Below are 21,454 nucleotides of genomic sequence, written 5' to 3'. Positions count from 1 at the left end.
GAGAAGGAGAGAAAGGCACAGAAAAAATGCAAGTGATCTCTAGAGAAAACCTTGCTACAACTGGGGGAAACCTCGCAACCAACGGGCTGCTCGAGAGCTCCGGAACAAACAACTCAACAACCAAGTGGAAGGGAGCACAAGGGAGTGGATGAACTGCTCCACTACCCTGCTCCTCAAATGCACAACTGGGCTGGCTCTGCTCCTTTGCCAGGCCCTGCAAAGAGATGATAAAACGAGGGCTGAGGGGGCGCCTATAAATAGCCCCCAGCCCCTCCCTTGTCGGCTGCTAGGCTAGGGCTGAACCCTGCTGGTGGTGGGCCGACTGCAGCATCTAGGGCTGGGCACACAGCCCTACAAATGGGCTCCTAGGGGGCAGACCCCCTGCCCTATAAGTAGGGCTCTACAAGGCCCTATATGAGGGCTGCACCCCTGCTCACCAACAGGCCGACCTGAGGGACAGCAGCAGCCCCTGGTGGCCGGCCATAACAGGCCTCCACTGTGCACCACAGAGAACACCTCTAGGGGCTGCTCACACAGCACGTAAGCGGGTCCATGAGGTGCCTTGATCAGCAGGAATCTGAGCAGCAACCCTAGGTGTTTTCAAAGCCGGCTGCCCTGCCTACACACAGCCCTAGACTACCCTCACAGGGGGGCGGGCACACCCACAACACAGGCCCTCACTCTCTCGGGCACGCCCACAAGCAAGGCCCTCTCTCTCTGAGGTGACATCAAGAGATGTTGACCTCCAACAGCACTAAGTACGGGGGGGTCCCACTCCCCCCGCCTCCTAGCCATGTATATCCTTCTTCAGCCCTCAACAAAAGGCAGTCGTCGGGACTGAAGGACGGTTCTATCACCTTCTCAATATATACCAAGTATCCTGAAATCATCCCATGCTTATGGGATTACTCTTCTTTTATCCACGTTTCAGCTGCAGATGTCAAGGGCCTTTTAGACCCCTCAATCTCTTTATTTGTCCACGGTACCATGAGGGGGTTAGGCCCCATGGGCCTAAACCTGAATATAGAACTGTCAGCTAGGTCTAATACATTGACCACCCAAAACAAGGCCGGGTCAGCCTAACAAATGGCGACCACCCACAACCGGGCCGGGTCAACCATCAACAACACCTAGCCGTCACGTAACGATTGCCCCAAACTCAGGACCAAAGCTACCAATCAAACATCTGCACAGTTCACTGACGCAGGCCATGAATTCCCACGTGTGCAACCATTAGAAAATCGCACAGATTTTCACAAACAGTTGTCGCCGCCACGTCAAAAACTATCACAAGCGCACTGACTTAGAACTGTCTGTCCGTAGGCCGCCCTGCTCTGATTTGCCCACCACTGCCAGATGCTGTCACATGGTAGCCATGCATAGGATGTGCCGAGTACGGGGTCCCATTCCCCTGCCTCCTAGCCACGCATAGCATCCTTCAGCCCCCAGCAAAAGGCTGGCGGGGTTGAAGGAGGGTTCTATCACCTTCTCAATATATACCAAGTATCCGGAAATCATCCTGTGCTTATGGGGGTTACTCTTCTTTTATCCACATGTCAGCTGCGCATGCCAAGGGCCTTTAATATCCCTCAATCTCTTTATTTGTCCATGGTACCATGAGGGGGTTAGGACCATACCAAGGCCCCTTTTTCCAATAGAAAAAAGAATACAATTGCTTGCTTTTTTCGGGAGATATGTGATAAATTTGCAGAGTAAGTGAACAAAGAAAAGTAGAGTAACCTAGGTGTTGCTATTTCCCCTTTTTCTTCAATAATTTTTGGTTTGGGAAGGGATGGGAGTTTATGCAAATATTTCTAGCATCAATCGTGTGTTGTTTCTTGTCTTTTCTTGATGAATCGACAAATATTTGGTGGTCAAATTATGAGAGACAGCGAATAAAGGAGCATATGACCCTTGTTTTGTATATAGAAATTGAATATTGTAAAGTTTAAATCCTGTGTGATTTCTCCTTTGTATTGTAGGCCATCTTCTCCCGGTTGTATAGATGCCCTCTGGGCCTTGGTATGTGCCATGTAGCTTTAGCTATCAGCACTTAGGTCACCTAGTACTTTTAGTGTCTTATGACACCTAGTACTAGTGGTACCACTAGGACACTAGGTCCTAGTGTTCTCTTTTATAGTACTTTGTACTTTCATTTTCATTATTCTAGTTGATGTGACAGCTTCCACTTCTTGCTCCACTCTTGTGCATCCTTTTGCTTCTGTGAGCCTATTGCGTTAGATTTGATCGTATAGTTCAGTCTGTACTGTTTTGTACTTGGAGGATTCATTTGCAGGCTTAGCTGTGCATTCAACCATTGTTTGGCTTTGATTTTGGGAGCAGACATTGTGGTAAATCTGCAATTTTTGGTGACATTTGGGGCTTTTGCATGCGGGCTACGATTTTGCAGGTAGATTGCAGATTTGCAGACAATTTGGGGCTTTACCTGAATTTGCCCCATTTTTGGCTCAGTTTTGCTCTACAAATTGGGGCTTTTGGGTCTATTGTAGGCAGATTGCACAATATTTTCAGATTTGCAGTGAATTTGGCAAGAAATTGCAAGCCATTTGATCACATTTGCAAATTACAACTTATTTTGGGATTTTTTCAGATTTGGACAGCAAGTCCTATTTTTTGCAGTTGCAAGCCTTGAGGCTCACTTTGTTAGTGCTTTTTGACTTGTCCCATTTGCAATGGTTGGCAATAATCATGATTTATTTGGCATTCTTCGTGAAGATGATAAGTTGGATGGCACCAACTATCCGATGTGGTCTTATCTCATGAAACATATTCTTGTTGCAAGGCATTTTTGGAACATTGTTTTTGGGGTTGATCTGAGGCCGACCAATGCTACAGTGGCTGCCCCTTCTGCTGGTCCCTCTGCAGAGGGTACTTCTCCTGATGCTTTATCCTCTAGCACTCCTGTTGCTGCTCCTCCAACTCAGGAACAAACAAGATGGGATGCAAGAGATGCAAATGCACATTCCTGTATTGCTTTATCATGCAAGAGAATCATTATTCCACACATCCGGTCATGCAAGACAGCAAAGGATGCTTGAGACAAATTGGCTTCTCTTTATCAGATTCGCAATGAGGCACGTGTTGCATATTTAAGAAGGCAATTGCAAGAAGCCAGCATGAATGAAGGTGATTCTATGGATGCATACTTGACCAAGGTCAAGGACCTCATGGAACAACTTGCCAATATTGATGAGGTGGTGCCAAATTCTCAGCTTGTCAGTACCACGTTGAATGGGCTGCCAGATACATATCAAGGGTTTGCTACAACCCTTCGACTAGTGGCCATGGGTAACTACTCCTTTGATCAGTTAGTCATTTTGCTTTTGCAGGAAGAGCAAAGTCGTGCTAATAGGCAAGCTACTATTCTTGATCATGCATTTGTTTCGCAACAGATAGAAAAAGGCAAGGCTTCCAGGCCTAAATATGCGCCTAACAGTGGCAATTCCTCCAATGCATCTCAAAATACAGCAGATAAGTCAAAGAAGAAAAGATGCAACTATTGTCATGAGCCAGGGCATGAAATTTCAGAATGCAGGAAGTGCATTGCTTCGGAGAAAGGATTGATAGTCAATGCCTCATATGCAATTGAATCCCATGAGCCAGCAGATGCCTCACATGCACATGCTCTCTAGGATGGTTGGGCATGGGCTGTCCATTGCTCTTTTGATCCCTCCTAAGTTGATGCATTCTTTACTGCTAATGATGCTTAGTCTTGGTATTTTGATAGTGGTGCTTCCAAGCATGTCACTTCTTGCAGACAGTTGTTTCATTCCTTAGCTAATGCACCTTGAGGGGGGACTGTGACATGTGCTAATAATGCTTCCTATGTTGTAAAAGGAATTGGAGATGTGCAGCTCACATCCATTTCAAGCCATCCTGTCACTTTGACAAATGTTCTTTTTATGCCTGGAATTGAAGTCAACTTGATTTCAATTTCAACAATTGCCACTTCAGGTTTCAGAGTGATATCTGATGGATACAGATGCTTAGTATATGATCTTCGTGATGACAATGCCATAGTTCTCATTGGCACTTTGCAAATGGGGCTTTATCACCTTGATCATCACTCAGCTGCACTTTCTATTGAAGCATTTGCTATTTCAGATTCACAGCTTGTTGAAACTCATCTTTGGCATGAGAGAATGGGTCATCTCAATTATAGAGCTCTTGCCAAGTTACATTCATAGGGCATGGTAAATGATGTATCTCAAACTCACACAGTTTTCAAACATGTGTGTGAGGGTTGTCTTTTGGGTAAGATGCATCGGTTTCTTTTTCAAAAGAATTCTCTCACAAAGGAAATTGCAACTAGTACACAGTGATGTCTGTGGCTCAATGAGGACAAATGCCATTGGGGGTACAAATATTTCATGACTCTACTTGATGACTTCACAAGATATTGCTAGGTATATGCTTTAAAAGCCAAATCGGAAGTGTTCTCGTGCTTTTAGAGGTGGCTGAATATGGTTGAGAATGAATCAGGATGCAAACTTGTCACCCTCAACACAGATAGGGGGTGAGAGTATATGTCAAAGGAGTTTGATGCATTTTTGGCTTCACGGGGCATTGTTCACTCATGCACTACTCCTTATACTCCTCAGCATAATCCTGTTCCTGAAAGAAAGAACAGGTCTACTATGGAGATGGCCAGATGCATGCTTAAGGCCAAGTCCTTGCCCGATAAATTTTAGGATACAGAGGAAGTTATCCATGATTGCATGGGATACTGTGACAGTGACTATGCCGGAGATCGACACATGGATATGCAATTTTCCTTGGTCAAGGTGCTATATCATGGTTGTCAAACAAACAGCCAACTGTTTCTTTGTCTTTGGCTGAAGTAGAATATAGAGCACTCACTACAGGTGCATGTGAGGCTGTATGGCTCAGAAGACTATAGTCAGAAATAGATTACTTTGATGAGTCAAAGGCAACAACAATATACTGTGATAATCAATCGGCTCAAGCATTGGCCAAGAATCTAGTATTTCACTCGAAGACAAAATACATTGATGTCAGAGAGTACTTTATTGGAGAAAGAGTGTTACTTGGTGACATCACATTGTAGCATTGTGATATTGATGCAGTGATGTGTGCCAACTATGTGCTGAATAGATCACCTACAAGGGCATTGAGGACTGTTACATCTTATGAAGCATGGAAAGGCAGGAAGCCTTCACTTTCACACATGAGAGTTTTTGGGTCTTTTGCATATGTCCATGTACCATCTCCGTTGAGACATAAGCTTGATGATAAGGCAATCAAATAGATATTTATTGGTTACAGCCAGGAGAGCAGAGGGTATCGGTTATACCAACCAAATATTGGGAAGATTATTTTCAGTAGAGATGTAATCTTTGCTGAACATTCGGCTTCTCCTCTTGTGGATTGCAAAGCTAAGTCAGAAGTTGACATGTTTGATGCCTTTGACTGTTGGTTACCTCTGCTTCCCTTAGAGGGGAACTTTGACTAGTAACATGAGCCTCCTGCAAGCCCTCCAACAAGCAATGATCAGCCAGCACCCCATGCTGATTTGCAGGTTCCTCTTCCAGCACAAAATGATCCCACTATTCATGATGCAGTGATTGAAGAAAGAGTTGTCAAAAGACAGCTGAGGCAAGTTCCCAGATGGCTTCTTGACACATTGAGGGACAGCAAACAAGATCAACCTCTTGTTGCTTGGACAAGATCAGGGAATAGACAGAGCCTCCTTGAGTTTGCGCTCCTTGCTATAGCTTGCAATGAAGAGCCTTTGTGCCATAAAGATGCTTTTGATAGCAAAGAGTGGATGGATGCAATAAGAGCTGAGCTACAATCTATTGCCAAAAATGACACATGGGAATTAGTAGATCTTCCTCTCGGCAAGCATGCCATTGGTACCCGGTGGGTCTATAAATTAAAAAGGAAATCTGATGGCAGCATAGATCGACACAAAGCCCGGACACAAAGCCCGTCTTGTTGCAAAAGGGTATGCCTAACAACAAGGCATTGACTTTGAGGAGACCTTTGCTCCCACTTTCGGGATTACTACGATTGGCAAGTGCACCAGCGCAGGTTTAGAGGAAGCAAGGGGGGAGGGTGAGGTTGTGTGGATGTATAGCCAGTGATGGAGTGTTGGTGATTGATATCAAGACTGCCTTTCTTCATGGGGATGTGCAGGAAGAAGTTTATGTGACACAACCTCCTAGCTTTGAGGTTGTTGACTTTGAAAACAAGGTATGTCGGTTGAGAAAAGCCCTTTATGCTTTGAAGCAGGCACCCCGGGCATGGTATGCTAAAATTCATGCACACTTATTGTCCCTTGGTTTTCAGAATAGCCCCACAGAGCCCACTCTTTATGTCCGTGGGAGTGGATCTGATTTCTTAGTGCTGATTTTATATGTGGATGACATGCTGATCACGGGCCTTGATACTCAGCATATTGCAGCTTTCAAGGCTGATTTGCAGCAAGCTTTTGAAATGTTAGACATGGGATAGTTGCACTATTATTTGGGCATTCAGCTTGCTCATGTTGAGGGGGGGTATTATGATGTCATAGTCCAAGTATATCGGACAGCTCCTTGATCGTTTTCAGTTTGAGGATTGCAAGTCAATCTCTACTTCATTGGACCCTGGATTCAAAATTTCAGCTCATGATGGGAGCCCACCATGTGATATCACTCTTTACGAGCAGGCCGTTGGATGTCTCAGTTACTTATGCCACACCAGACCTGACTTACAGTATGCAGTATCCCAGCTCAGGAAGTTCATGTACATGCCCAGTTCACAGAATTGGCAGATAGTGGAGAGTCTTCAGATATCTCAGAGGCACTCAGGATTTAGCCCTCTTCTATGGTGATCAGGGTTCACTTACCATGCATGCTTACATGGATAGTGATTGGGTAGGTTGTTTCGACACCAGAGTGTCACATATCGGCAATTGTTTTTTGCTTGGTAGTTCATGTATCTCTTGGCTGAGCAAGAAGCAATCAAAAGTTGCCACATCCAGCTGTGAGGTTGAGTACAGGGCAGCCTTCACCGCTACAGTATAGTGTCTGGCTTTGACAGTTACTTACAAATCTTGGTATTCGCCAGACATCCTCCACTATGGTCTACACAGATAGCCAGAGTGCTTTGGCCATTGCGCGTAATCCAGTGTTTCATTCGCATACCAAGCACATTGAAATTCACTATCATTATGCTCGAGAGCGGTTGTCAGCAGGAGACATGGAGTTGTCCTACCTTCCCATAGAGGACAACATAGCATATATGTTTACAAAGGCACTTCCTCGTCCCAAGTTTGAAGTCTTTCGACAGGCTTTACACTTGGTTCCCTTTGTTACATGATCTGGCATACCTTGTACATTCATAGGTGGCTATATCCTTTTGGATGAACATGTGTCACCATGACCAAAAAATACCAGGCATTTTGAGACGTTTCTGCCATGTAGCTTTAGTTATTGGCACTTAGGTCACCTAGTACTTTTAGTGTCTTATGACACCTAGTACTAGTGGTACCACCAGGACACTAGGTCCTAGGATTCTCTTTTATAGTACTTTGTACTTTCATTTTCATTATTCTAGTTGATGTGACGGCTTTCACTTCTTGCTTCACTCTTGTACATCCTTTTGCTTCCGTGAGCCTATATGTATGATGCATGAGGTTGAGAGCAATTGAGTGCAATTTTACTAACATTTTCCTAACCTACAACCCAAATGCATCCACAATTGGCTTTAGATGACTCTTTTATGTGCACACGTTCATTGATGGCATAATTTTTTGCCTTGCTTATATGGTTATGATTCATTGTGTTTCCATGATGTTTTCTTCATTGTGTAGCGGTCGCACGTTCCATTGGTGTCCCCCCTCAACTTCATGCATCCCAATGATTACCTCATTCTTGAGGATGAAAGTGGACGAGTCAAACTAGTTGGAGAAAAAGTCTCTCCTGAATCTTATGTAACTGGTGAGTAGGATTTTTTTTTTTTTTTTGGGTGTATTAGGGGTCAAAGCTTCCTTTCAATAGTCTAATAGCCTTGAACATTGGGGATGAATGTGGATTTAGTCATGGAATATGAAGCCGTTGTTGAAGTATATCTTATATAAACTTCAACATGGAATATGAAGCCCTTGTTGAAGTATATCTTATATTTGGATTTATTCATGGAATATGAAGAATATCTTATATGTTCAAAGTATGAAATTGTGATAACCCATCCGAGAAAAATGGTGACTTCCTTGCTTGTTCGTCTTTGACATTGTGTTGCATGGTCTCACAATTAGTTCTTCACCTTTGGAGTCATCTTAAGTTTGTCAGCAGGGTCTAAGTGGGCGAATAAAACTTTTAATTAATCCGGCACCCCCAAGGTTTGACCATAATTTTTGCTTGAGTACATTTGATGTGGGTATCCCTCAAGTTTCAAAGAAAGATAACTTGCTGAGGATGTTGCATTATTTTTAATTATACAATGAACAGTGTTCAAGTATGATGCAAAGAAGCAGATAGTATTTAAGAATTTGATTACAGTTTTGACCATGATTTCTACTTGAGTTGATGTACCTGGGTATTCCTTAGGTAAAAGAAAAACTAACTTGCTTATCAGTGACGAGTCAAAATTTGGAAAAGCTATTTTAAAGCCGTCCATCTTAGTTAATTGGGGCAAAAAACTTTGACCATAGCAACTCAATCCTTTTAGTGCAAGTGCATAATTAATGTACCAGATGTGTTATGCAAGTTTGAAAGGAAATAAGATTTTGGAAGCATGAGAGTAGCCATATTTTCCTAATATTTGCTCAATGAGTGGTATACCTTTTGTGCAAGGTAGCTAAACGGATGGCTAGGCGATGAAAATTCTTTGCCCCACGTCACAACACGTCTAGGAACCTCTTTACGTGGTCTCTAGTAGGTTGGGGTTTGTCAAAACATTAGTCATGTGGGCTTGGTAGGGTTGGAATGATCTCCAACTGAAATTCATGCATGTGACATGGTCTCTTCATTCTCTTACCTATGATGTTGCTATGTCATGCACACTAGGATTTTTAAAGAGCAATACTATGTATATGTATATCCCACAATGAGCCCCTTTGTTGATGTCAGATGAAGTGGTGGTGATAAGGTTTATCATCGGTGTATATAGGGAATGTTGAAGTAGTGGGTTTAATCCTCAAGCAAGAAGGTTCAATTTGCTACATCCACAGCCTTGCAGAGGGAAGAGCAGAAGAGACATATAGATGCTTTGATTCAGGAGCGCCTTGCTGCAGCAAGGGCGCATGAGTAGACACTGCTAGATTAGAGAGCAGATGTTACACGATCGTTCTTTTCTTTGGCCACATTTGTATTTCATTTATTGAGATCTCATGTTACTACTCACACTTGTGCATTCTTTTATACGAGTTCCATTTGTAGGACTTCACATTCCGGCCAAGCATACATCTTCTGCTACCATGTGCACATGCTTATCTACAGTTTAGAGTACTATCTTTTCATGGCTGATCACGTTGCATGCTATCTTCAGTATATCTTGTGGCACCTTCAGTGTGTCCATATTCCCTTTAGTGTGACCATTATCTATTGGCACCTTTAGTGGGACCATTATCTATTGGCACCTTCAGTGTGTCCACGTCACCTTCAATGTGACCATTATCTATTGGCACCTCTAATGTATTCATGTCACCTTTAGCGTGACCATGCCAATTGTAGTGTGACCAGTCATCTTCAGTATGACTCATTTCTTTTACCATCTCCAGTATGGTGTTGGATCTTCAGTATCTAGATAGTCACATCCGGTGACATGATGTTGGAGGCTAGTGCATGATTTCTTTACCGTATCACCACCACATAATTTCTCATCATGCCGTACGAGAATGAAGATGCCTCGCACATCCACAAGGGTTTTCCATACCTGGCATTTCTAGCATCTTTAGTGGCCTTGGGGGTGAGCTTGGGTGTGCTATGAATTGTGATGCTTAGTTTTATAAGGGTAGATCAAGGTCACATAGGTTCTCATGAGGTGGAAGTGGCCTTCAAAACCAAAGCCTTGAGTGTCAGATCAAAGAGCTCTTCAAGATCTAAAGGATGGTTTCAATTCGGATCGAATCCGAGTAGTCTAGGTCTAGTTATAGTCAAAGGAGCGATTGTGCAAAGTCAATTGATTTAATTAATTAGAGTGTAGGGGTAGAGTGGTTTAAAACAAAATACAAATGATTAAATAATTAAATTACTTAAAAAAGAAAACTTTTTGCTAAAAAGTAAGTCTAGCTTTTTGCTTTTTGCTTATAACTTTAGCTTTTGTGCTTTTACACTTTTTTTTTTGGAAGAGTCTGTTTATAGCATGCTTTTTGGAAAGCTACTCCTAGCTTTTTGTGCTTTCTTCCTTCCAGGATCTCTATAAAACTAGGTGCCCATATTTCTTTCCCGAAGCGTTGAATTGCTGCCCTGCTGTTGCCCTCCTGCTACTTGCCATACCCTCTTGCTGCCATATCCTCCTGCTGCTGGCCCCCTTCTTGCTGGTTGCCATATCCCCTTGTTGCTCGCTCGCCCTCTTCTTGCTGGTTGCCATATCCCCCTGTTGCTCGCCCTCTTCTTGCTGGTCGCCATACTTTCTTGCTGCCTTCTTTTCCAGCCTGTTTCCCTTGCTGTCCATCGCAGCCCATCCTTGCTGAATTTTCCTGCCCTATTGCTGCAGATTTGAGTGCCCTATTTCTACCTCTTTGCTGCGTGTAAATCATCAAATAGGGTATTCAATTCTGCTTTATCGCTGTTCTACCCTCAGTTTTCGTTTTTCTTCAGAAACTTCCCTTTGAAAGTGTCCAAATTTGAGTAGTATGCTCTCTATTTAGATCTCTAACTGGCTTGATCTTTGTCTATAAGTAGTTGAACGTTTTTTTCTAATGGATTCTGTGTGTTTAGACTAATCCTAACGGGTAAATTTGTGCTGTGTCTTTGTTTCAAGGTATAGGCGAAGAATTAAAGCTTCGATCGTGGCCTACTTCTCTTGGATTCTACCAAGAGCTGCCAGGGCTAACTTACTTGGGAAAATCAGAGATATTCTTGTATATGAGATTAGTCTTGTAGTCTAGTGGCCTAGAGTCAACAAGGGTTTCGTCCAAAGATCTGTATCAAAGTTTTTGATTGAACTAAGCATCAATACTAGAAATACAACTAGGTTTACCCAGTTGGGGGTGCACCTTATTCACACCCAATCAGCTATCGGTGTACTCTTTATTTCTCTTCTTGTTCTCTAAGCTCATGGATCCATGGATGATTGGTGTTTTATTTGAAATTGTGGAAATCGAATTTATTAAGTTATTCAATTGGAATTCGCGCTTCCACATAAGCACGATTTTGACAGGTATCAGAGCACGATTGTCCATTCCAATTGAAGAGCTTGATATTGCTTGGGATTGAGTTTTGGCTTGTCTAGGGTGTTCGGTGTGCGGTATGCTCCACCATGGAGAATACTAGGAGAAAGTAAACTGGTTCAGCTCAAAAAGTAGCCCTGGCAGCCCAAAAGACCGTGGCCATGAAGTGGAGGGCCACGAGGCAAGATGACCCTCCAACGACGTAGGAAAAAGCAAAGGGCGACATGATTCAAGAAATTCATCAATTACTTATCTCGTTCAAGGTGGACATGGAAGCTGACCTTCAAAGAAAGTTTTCAGCTATGACCAAGACCTTGTAAGATTTTGCGACGAGCAAAGGTCAAGGACACAAGCAGGAACCAAGGAAACTTGCCCAAAAGAATGTACATAAGCAGGGCGCCTTGACTCATAGGGGTTGAAAATATGCTACTAGATTATGAAGATGAAGAGCAAGATGGTACGCATCAAGATGTCGATACGGACGAAGAGGAACATCAAGGTCAGCCAAAGAAGAAGATCAAACTTGGGGAGAAGCATGTATAGATGACAAAGTACAATGGTGACTCCAAAGTTGAAACGTTACTCGGATGGATTCAGAGTCTTGACACCTATTTTGCTTGTGAGGAGACCACGTAGAGGGCAAAATTGAATTTCGTTTCCATGTTACTTAGTGGATCTGTCGCCTTGGGGCATCAAACCCAAGAGGTCCAAGGAACAACCGCACGAACATGGGCTGAATTCAAGAAGCAGCTAAAGGAACAGTTTCTATCGCTAGATTTTAACACATAGATCCTACTTGATTGGGATGAATTCTCTCAAAAAGCCGGCGAGTCCGTTCAAGATTATACTGATTGGTTTTGGACGTTGTTGGTGAAGGTACAAAGAATTGAGAAGAAGAACAAACTCGCAAGTATCTGGGTGGTCTGCACGGAGCTCTATGCGGCAAAATCAAATGTTTCAATCCAAAGACACTGAAAGAGATTATACCCTTAGCCAAAAGGATTGAAGAAAAGAAAAAAGATGGTAATAGATTTGGCATATGAAGAGATCGGTGCGAGTCCAGGAAGAAAATATGGAGGCAGCAGTGTTGAAGGCTTGAAGGATTCATTCACAGGAATCCCAAGAAGGTTCAACTGAGTCATTTGGCAAGAAACAGTTGGACTGTGAGACTATCGCCAAGTATAGGAAGGAAGGATTGTGCATAGGTGTGATGGCGCTCATAAGTTCTTGGACTGCCCTTTCAAGAAAGGAAAAGAACAAAGGCCTAATCAGACCACAATCGATAAAGGGATGGCGAAAGTTAAAGCGGTTATAGAAGACTTGAAAGACAAAAATGGGCCGCAACATCAACTTCTAAAAGCTTGGGGTCATGTTGGTGACAAACCAGCTCTGTTTCTATTTGACCCAAGTTCTACGCATAACATTATCTCACTAGAGATTGCTTCCTTCTTGGCCATTGCTCCAAACTCCGAAGGTGGAACAAGGGCTTCTGCCGCTTTCAAGGACGCTCCAATAAACATGCTCACACATGTAGGAAGCAAGTTGAGGATTCATATGTAGAGTTATGTTGATCATCTAGATTCCACATAGCAAATGTGGACGTGATTTTGGGGCAGCCTTCGCACTACAAGATGCAACCCAGCTTTGATTTCAGGAAGAACTATTCAACATAGTGATCGCGAGATCGCTATTCTTGCTGGAGTATCAAGTGGATTAATTCCTATGGTCAACCACATACAAGCCCAAAAGGTATTCAAGAACTTTGTTTACTCCTATTTGATTTTTGTGCGTGAATTGGATAAGCTTGGGAATGAAGATAGTTTAATTTCCGAATGGAGATAATTTTTAGAAGAATTCAAGGACAACTTTCTTTAGGATTTACCAAAGTCTTCACCCTGGAAAGACATGAAGATCTCACTATAGACTTAATTCCGGGTAGCTCTCCACCAAATAGACCACCCTATACGGTGAGAAAAACGCAATAGGAAGAAATCTAGAGGCAAGTTCAGGAACTCTTAGATCATGGTTTGATTATGCCCAATAACTCAACGTTTTGCTCTCCAATGCTTCTATCTCTTAAGAAACATGGTTCTTGGAGAATGTGTGTTGACTATAGGACTCTAAACAAGATGACCATCAACAACCCCTTCTCCATTCCAAGGATAGATGAGATTTTGGATAGCCGGAGGGGGGCAAAAATTTTCAGCAGTATCGATCTTAAAAGCGGTTATCATCAGGTACAAATTGCTCTCCAAGATGTCCACAAGACAACATTTTGAACAGCCCAGTGTCTCTACGAGTACTTGGTAGTCCCCTTTGGATTGAGTAATGTCCCATCCATCTTCGGTCAAATGATGAGCCGGATTTCCCAGAAACATAGGGCATTTGTTAGCACATTCTTTGATATCTTGGTTTTCAGTTTGGATGAGAGGGAGCATCGGGGACATTTGAGAATTGTATTGAGCCTTTTGAGAGAACATCAATTGTACATCAGTGCTAAAAGAGTGAGTTCCTTCTCTCTGAGATCAGGTTTCTACGGCACATTAATTTTTGAAGGAGAGATTAAGATGGATCTCGATAAAGTAAAGGTAATCCAAGAATGGCCTAACTTGAAGTCGGTACATGAGGTGTGGTCTTTTCTTGGATTGTGTTCTTATTACAAGAGGTTCATTCACCACTTTGCTTATAAAGCGTCGCCATTGCATGACTTGTCAAAGAAGGGTACGGTCTTCACGTGGAGTGATACTGATGCTAGTGGTGCTTGCATCGGAGCCAATCTTCTACAAGACAGACATGCTCTTGCTTATGAGAGCCAGAGACTCCTTGATGCAGAATTGAGGTATGATGTGTACGAGAAGGAGCTGCTTTCAGTCATACATGCTTTAAAAGTTTGGAAGCAGTATCTCCTTGGAGTCGACTTCTTGATTCGAATTGATCATCAAAGTCCGGTATTTCCTCACACAACCCATAGTGCAGGGAAAACATATGCGATGGGAAAATTTCTTAACCGCTTTCAGTTTCAAAATTCAGCATACTCCAGGCAAATACAATGTGGTTGCTGATGGGCTATCTCGCAATCCACAAGTCTATGCAATCACAACCGCTCCTCACGACAAACTTTGAGCCATGAAGGAGCAATATAATGATGATCCTGAATTTTCAGCATATGGACTGAATTGACTCAAGGGGGAGGTCACAAAGATTATTACCTCAGCGATGGGTATCTATGGAATCGGAACCGCATCTATGTGACAAGAGATTTGGGGCCAAAGATAATTGAGGAATGTCATAACCCTGCTTTTGCTGGTCGTAGAGGCTTATCTCCAACACTGGGACAGCTTAAGAGGTATTTTCATTGGCCTCAAAGGTGCAAAGATGTCTATTGGCATGTTACTTCTTGCTTAATTTGCCAAAAAGCCAAGTATGATAGACAGAAACTTCAAGGACTACTTCAGCCTTTGCTTGTATCTAAGGCACCATGGGACGGAGACATCGCTATGGACTTCGTCACAGGTTTTTCCAAATCTCCTCAGGGACATGAAATGATCATGACAGTGGTGGTCGATAGATTTAGTAAGCAGGTTCACTTTATTCCTTGCAAGGAAACTCTGAAGGCAATTGAGGCTGCTACACTTTTCATCAAATATATTTTTCCTCATCATGGCATTCCCAAATCAATTGTCTTTGATCGTGACGAATTCAGCAGCAACTTTTGGAAGGTTGTATTTGATTATCTGGGTACCAAGCTGGAATTCTCATCTTCGTATCACAGATGGACTAAGCGAGGCAGCCAAGAAAGTCTTGCTGGAATTATTGAGGTGTTATGTCCATAATCATCCACAACCATGGGAAAAGTATCTACCTATGGTAGAGTTTGCATACAATAATACCATTCACTCTTCCACAGGTAAAGCTCCTGCCAAAGTTGTTAATGGCAAGCCGTTACCACTACCTATCTTGCACACCAAGGACAAAGTTCTAGAAGCCGATCAATTCATCGAGGATCAGAAGTCTACTTATGATTATGTGTGCGGCCATATTCTTCAAGCTCAAGAACGATAGAGGAAGTCACCAAATCGGCGACGGAGGGATGTTGACTTCAAGAAAGGTGAATGGGTGCTTCGCCGATTCAACAAAGCAAGGCTTAAGTCTCGTGTTGGCAACAAAGTCATCTATGTCAAGCTCGCCTTGCGGTTTTATGGGCCGTTCCAAATTTCACAGAAGATCACATCTTGCCCTCACATTGGAAGATTCATAGCGCTTTCCATATTAGTTTGCTCAAGCATTATGAGGGATCTCTACCAACTACTCTACCTGATGAACCTCAACCAGAGGGTGAAGATGAAGACGAAATTGTCATCCCAGAGCAAGTTCTTTATTACCAAGATAAGCGTATGTGAGGGGGACGCTATGCACACAAATATCTGCTCAAGTTCTTGCATTACCCCACTACTAATGCAAAGTGGGTGGATCGATAGTATCTTGCTAATTATCCTCATCTCACCACTTGTATGAGGAAGCTTTACAATTGAGTACCCCTCCTTAGTTGTTGCCAGTTCAGGACAACTGTTTTGGCGATGGAGGGAAAGTTACACCACGGTTCTTTACTTTTGGCCACACTTTTATTTCATTTGTTGAGATCTCATGTTACTACACACATGTGTGCATTCTTTTATACTAGTTCCATTTGCAGGACTCCACATTCTGGCTGGACATACATTTACTGCTATCATGTGCACATTAAAAGAGTACTGTCTTTTCATGGCTAATCACCATGCATGCTATCTTCAATATAGCTTGTGGCACCTTCGGTGTGTCCGTCACCTTCAGTGTGACCATTATCTATCGGCACCTTCAATGTGTCCATGTCACCTTCAGCATGACCATGTCACTTTCAGTGTGACCAGTCATCTTTAGTATGCCTCATTTCTTTTACCATCTCTAGTATGGTGTTAGATCTTCAGTATCCAAATAGTCACATCTAGTGACAGGATGTCGGAGGCTAGTGCATGATTTCTTTATCGGATCACCACCACATAATTTCTCATAATGCCTTACGAGAATGATGATGCTTCGTACATCCACAAGGGTTCTCCATACCTGGCATTTCTAGCACCTTCAGTGGGTGAGCTTGGGTGTGCTAGGAATTGTGATGCTTAGTTTTTAAAGGGCAGATCGTGGTCACATAGGCTCTCATGAGGTGGAAATGACCTTCAAAACCCAAGCCTTGAGTGTTAGATCAAAGAGCTCTTCAACATCTAAAGGACGGTTTCAGTTTGGATCAAATCTGAGTAGTCTAGGTCTAGTTATGGTCAAAGGAGTGATTGTGCAAAGTCAATTGATTTAATTAATTAGAGTGTAGGGGCAGAGTGGTTTAAAATCAAAGTAAAATTATTAAATTATTAAATTACTTCAAAAAAAAAGCTTCTTGCTAAAAAGCAAGTTTAGCTTTGTGCTTTTTGCTTCTAACTTTAGCTTTTGTGCTTCTACACTTTTATTTTTGGAAGAGTCTTTTTATAGCACACTTTTGGAAAGCTACTCCTAGCTTTTTGTGCTTTCTTCTTTCGGGGATCTATATAAAACCAAGCGCTCATATCTCTTTCCCAAAAACTCGTTACCGGAGTGCTAAATTGCTGCCACACTGCTGCCTTGCTGGTACTCGCCATACCCTACTGCTGCCATATCCTCTTGCTGCTCGCCTTCTTCTTTCTGGTTGCCATATCCTCCTGCTGGTCACCATACTTTCCTGCTGCCATATTGTGCCTTCTTTTACAGCCTGTTTCCCTTGCTGTCCATCGCCCTATTTCCAGCCTATCCTTGCTGAATTTTCATGCCCTATTGCTGCAGATTTGAGTTATCTATTTCTACCTCTTTGCTGCGCATAAATCGTCAAATAGGGTATTCAATTCTGCTTTATCGCTGTTTTACTGTCAGTTTCCATTTTTCTTCAGAAACTGCCTTCGAAGTTCCCCCTTCCTCTTGTGAAGAGAGTTCCCCCTTCCTCTTGTGAAGAGATAGAAGGGCAGCCTGTCATGTGGAGCGACATCATACTTGATGATCATGGCAAACCACTTGATGCCTCTCACTATTTACAGTGGTCCAAGTGGGAGAGGGGTCCTGCCTCCACAGTGGGATCGTGGAAAGCTTTCAAAAGCTTCTACAGAACTGCAAGGCTCAATAGTAAGCCATCTTAGAGGGAGTGCAGGCAGAATTCAGCAGATTGATGCAGCCACTGAAGTGGATTGGATGGAAACAAATGACATGTCTACTTTGTGTTCCATTTGGATGGGTGCTTTTACGGGAGCATGCATTCGTCCTTTATTGCTGTTTGTGGTGCAGATGAAGATACCCTGGTCTTTGATGTCCTTGTGGTGGCAGGCTATCCAGATTGACCGATGATATTTTATTAGAGATTCCATTTCAACTGGTCAGTATTTTTGGATTGGTTGAGCATGGCTCAACTCAGAGTGATACTTAGACCCTCACCAACGTCTGGGAGCGTGGAGATTGTGGCTTTATGGGGTGTTCCCATAAAGTACTTGTAGTGTGATCCCCGGGAATGGGAATGGATTGATGAAGGGCTCCGAGAGAACAACCTTCCCTTCTTTTGTTATACTATAAGTAATGCCAGGAGATCTAAAAAACACGAGCGTTTTTGTAAGTTTTCAGGGCTTGTTTGCAATCCAAGTATCCCTTTTCTTTGTGCTGCTTGGAAGGTTCACAAAGTTCCAAAAAAGCCAAGATTTATTGCAGTTGCTTGTAGGACTACTTTGACAGATGTCTCTAAATTGCTAAGCTATTGCTTCAAAGCCATGTTGCCTAGTGTCGATGAACTTTGGAGGGACTTACTAAAGGAGGCAGATGTTCCTTCACAATCAAGTTGGATTTTAAATGACTTCGTAGGAGTGATTTCTATTGTAAAATTTTTTAATTCCTCTTGAAGCATTCAAGAAAAAGAGTCTCCTTTCTCCTTCAAGCCTATGATTTCATTACGCTTTATACAAAGATCGAGCTGGAAGATCTGATGTTAGAATCATAGTGTCCAGAAACGGCGTTTTCGGGCACCGGAAACAGTTCGCCGTTTTTGAAACCAGAAATGGCGTTCTAGACAGGCCATTTTTTTGTTTTTTTAAAGGGGGGAATTCATACAAGGAAACGTATATAGAGCAGCAATGTAAGTAGACACCAATGCTCAGCTATAGAAGCAAAAGTACAAGCACACACACACACACACACACACACACACACACACACACACACCCGCCTCAACCACCGAGTAAGAAGTTAGAACCCCATCGGCAGGTAGGGCAGTTTTTGCTGTCCCTCTCCAACCTCTCCTCTTATCCTACAACCCCCCTCTCACCCCGCTGCCCCTCCTCCTTGCTCTCCTCTCTAGCATATCCTCCTTGCTCTCCTCAGCCCTTGCCCTCTCCTCTACTCTCCTCTCCTCCTTGCTCTCCTCTCCAACCTCTCCTTGCTCTCCTTTCCTCCTTGCTCTCCTCAGCCGTTGCCCTCTTCTCCTTGCTCTCCTCAGCCCTTGCCCTCTCCTCTCCTCCTTGTCCTCCTCTCAGGCCTTGCTATATTTTTTTTTTTTCAAGAAAAAGACTTCTATTAAGTAAGAGAAAAAACCCGCGAGAGCAAGCTCAAAGCGGAATACATCATGAAATCATGAGGATAAATAAAAAACCCCCTCTGAGTGAGGTGGAAAACAACCAAGGCTGAGGCTGAAAGTGCCACCTCAACCCTGTAGTAGTTTCAGAGAAGAAAGGAGAATCCTTCCATTTCCCGAAGAAAGAAGCCCTCCTAGCTGAGGCTGCACGGGAGTCCCCCTGCATACCCGTCCATACGGCCATCAAAGTATGTACGATGGCTGTCCAGATACTAGCCAATGTGTGCGAGGGATGAACCTGAGTACCCTCCAAAGCCTCTGTGCATCTGGCTCTCCAGATATGCCAGGATGCTATGCTCGCTAGAATCTCCCAAGAAGTATCCACAAAGGCATGTACAGTTGTAAAAGGAAGGTGTGGTACCACATCCAACGAACAGGACTCAATCCGATGACGTCGAACCGAAATGGCCCGAGAGGAGTCAACTCCCTCATAGAAAACCTGAGGTCCTGTAAGAGAAAGCCAAGCCACCGAGTCCCATGTCATAAAAAATGGGGAATGGGCAAAGTGACTGAAAATCCTGGCTACCCCCATCCAAATCATCCTCGCCTGTCTGCAATCCCAGAAGCGATGCTGAATAGACTCCGAAGCAGAAAGGCATCGAGGGCGTGTAGGGTCGGCTCCGAACCTGGACCTCCAAAGGTTCATTGCAATCCCTCCATGGATAGAAAGCCAAAAGAAGATAGTGATCTTTCTATTCCTGTGGGATTTCCAGAGTCTCCTCCAGAAGCACCTCTGCTGATCCGCAGTAATACCAAAAGTCTCCCAATGAGGAACTCTAGAGGGTCTCCAACCTCTACTACTGAGCTGATATCTCCTGGCATTACTGACCGTGTAACGAAAGAAGAGGATGCTCTTCTCTCGATGCCCTGTGTCAATCCACTCCCACTCTCCGGGGTCCCACTGCAAATACCTGATGGAAACTCCCCCATAGAGCCAGAGCCTCCAAGACCCGGTGGAGAGTAGCCGGGGGTCTGGGTCTAGGAACCACTTTGAATCTGATCCCTGCATCAAAAGACCTACGACCCTGATAGGTTGAAAAGCAGACTCAAGCAAGATGTCGTCTGTGGACCTGAGCAATCTGCCACCATCCCGGACACTAAAAACCAAAGCATCGTCCTGTGCATCTCGAAAGGCCAAAACCTGAAGCGGAACCCCGCCTCTCGAAAAAGTACCTGCCCAAGTGGAGGAAGTGAGTGGCATATCATCTGTGTCTACCCAAACCTTTGGAAGGGCCGCCTCAATCTGCAAGATCCTCCCTGCACTCCCTCTGAGATGTCCTGTCAACCTTGATTTGGTCTGCCATGATCACTTGGACCACTGCATGTAGAGTGAGGCACCCAGTGGTCTTCCCGAGAGGAAGGAGGAATCCTCCAAAGAGTGCTTGTGAAACTGGCCCAAGCTTTCAGAATGGCAACCATGAGAGGGGACGAAGGTGACCTAAGGTGTGCTGTGGTGAAGATCCATCTAACACTGCTCATCCAGTCTCCTCCTGAAGAAGGTGTGCACCTCTGTATGCTGCTGATGAGAAAGTCCTTCCACGGTTCCTGCCTTGGCATAAGTCCCCGCACCACCATCTTGCAAAGTAAAGCTCTGCACTGTAAATCTGGATCAATAATATTGAGACCCCCTTCCTGTGTAGGGAGGATGAGGGTCTCCCAAGCCACCCTGGCTAAGGCATCTGCTGTGCCATCAAGCCCACTCCAGAGAAAGTTTCTGATCGGTCTTCTGAGCTGAATGATGCAGTCCCTAGAACGGCACCAACATGAACAAACAAACCAGGGTGTGGCCAAGAGGACCTGGTTGACCACCACAACTCTAGAGGCAAGATCCAGCTTGGCTGAGCTCCCAAAAAGAAGCTTTCTTCTGATGCTCTCCAAAACGGGAGCAAACTGCTGCGTGGTAGAAATATCCAAGCCGACCTGGCAGCCCAATTCTTCCACAACAAAATGTTCATTATGTTGGTAGCAAGAAGGCCATTTAAACAGGACTTGTTTTTTGGTGTCTAAAGATTAGCAATACTACCCTTTTGAACTTTAGGGTGGATTCATTCTGGGGTGGACTTCATTTTGTGTAGGTTTGCAACTGCATGGTATGGCCTGCAATGTCACGATCTGTGACGTATTCCTTTCTCTATTTTTAGACTTATGGATGGTTTGATGGGAAGGGTATGCCCTTTCGACGGGACACTTCCTATGAGGCACAACCCTATGTCCTTTTGACAGGACACTTCCTATGAGGCACAACCCTTCACAAGAGACATTCTATTGAAAAGACATTCCTATTGTAATGTACCCTCTCATCAAGGGTCACACCCTTCACAAGGGGTACACACCTCTTCATGCACATACACTTTGGAGTACACACCTTTTCATGTGTGACTCTTCACTCTCTATATAAGAGACGCCCAATTGTATGGATGACA

The 21,454-nt window shown here is 43.7% G+C and overlaps 1 protein-coding gene across 6 annotated transcripts in view; it reads left to right on the top strand.

Moving 5' to 3' along the window:
* Window positions 1-21,454, top strand: part of POLD2 (DNA polymerase delta small subunit) — a 68,838-nt gene that overhangs the window by 31,458 nt on the left and 15,926 nt on the right. For all 6 annotated transcript variants that reach the window (XM_087392415.1, XM_087392414.1, XM_087392413.1 and 3 more), the window contains one exon: window positions 7,841-7,967. In XM_087392415.1, the coding sequence (XP_087248541.1) occupies window positions 7,841-7,967 (127 nt within the window). The remainder of the gene's footprint in view (window positions 1-7,840; window positions 7,968-21,454) is intronic.

Source organism: Dipteris shenzhenensis, chromosome 21 (assembly GCF_047967505.1).
Source record: "Dipteris shenzhenensis isolate YYH24624 ecotype China chromosome 21, Dip_SZ_1.0, whole genome shotgun sequence".
Taxonomy (NCBI): domain Eukaryota; kingdom Viridiplantae; phylum Streptophyta; class Polypodiopsida; order Gleicheniales; family Dipteridaceae; genus Dipteris; species Dipteris shenzhenensis.
The sequence above is the reverse complement of the archived record's forward strand: the minus strand, read 5'-3'. Positions and strand labels throughout refer to the sequence as shown.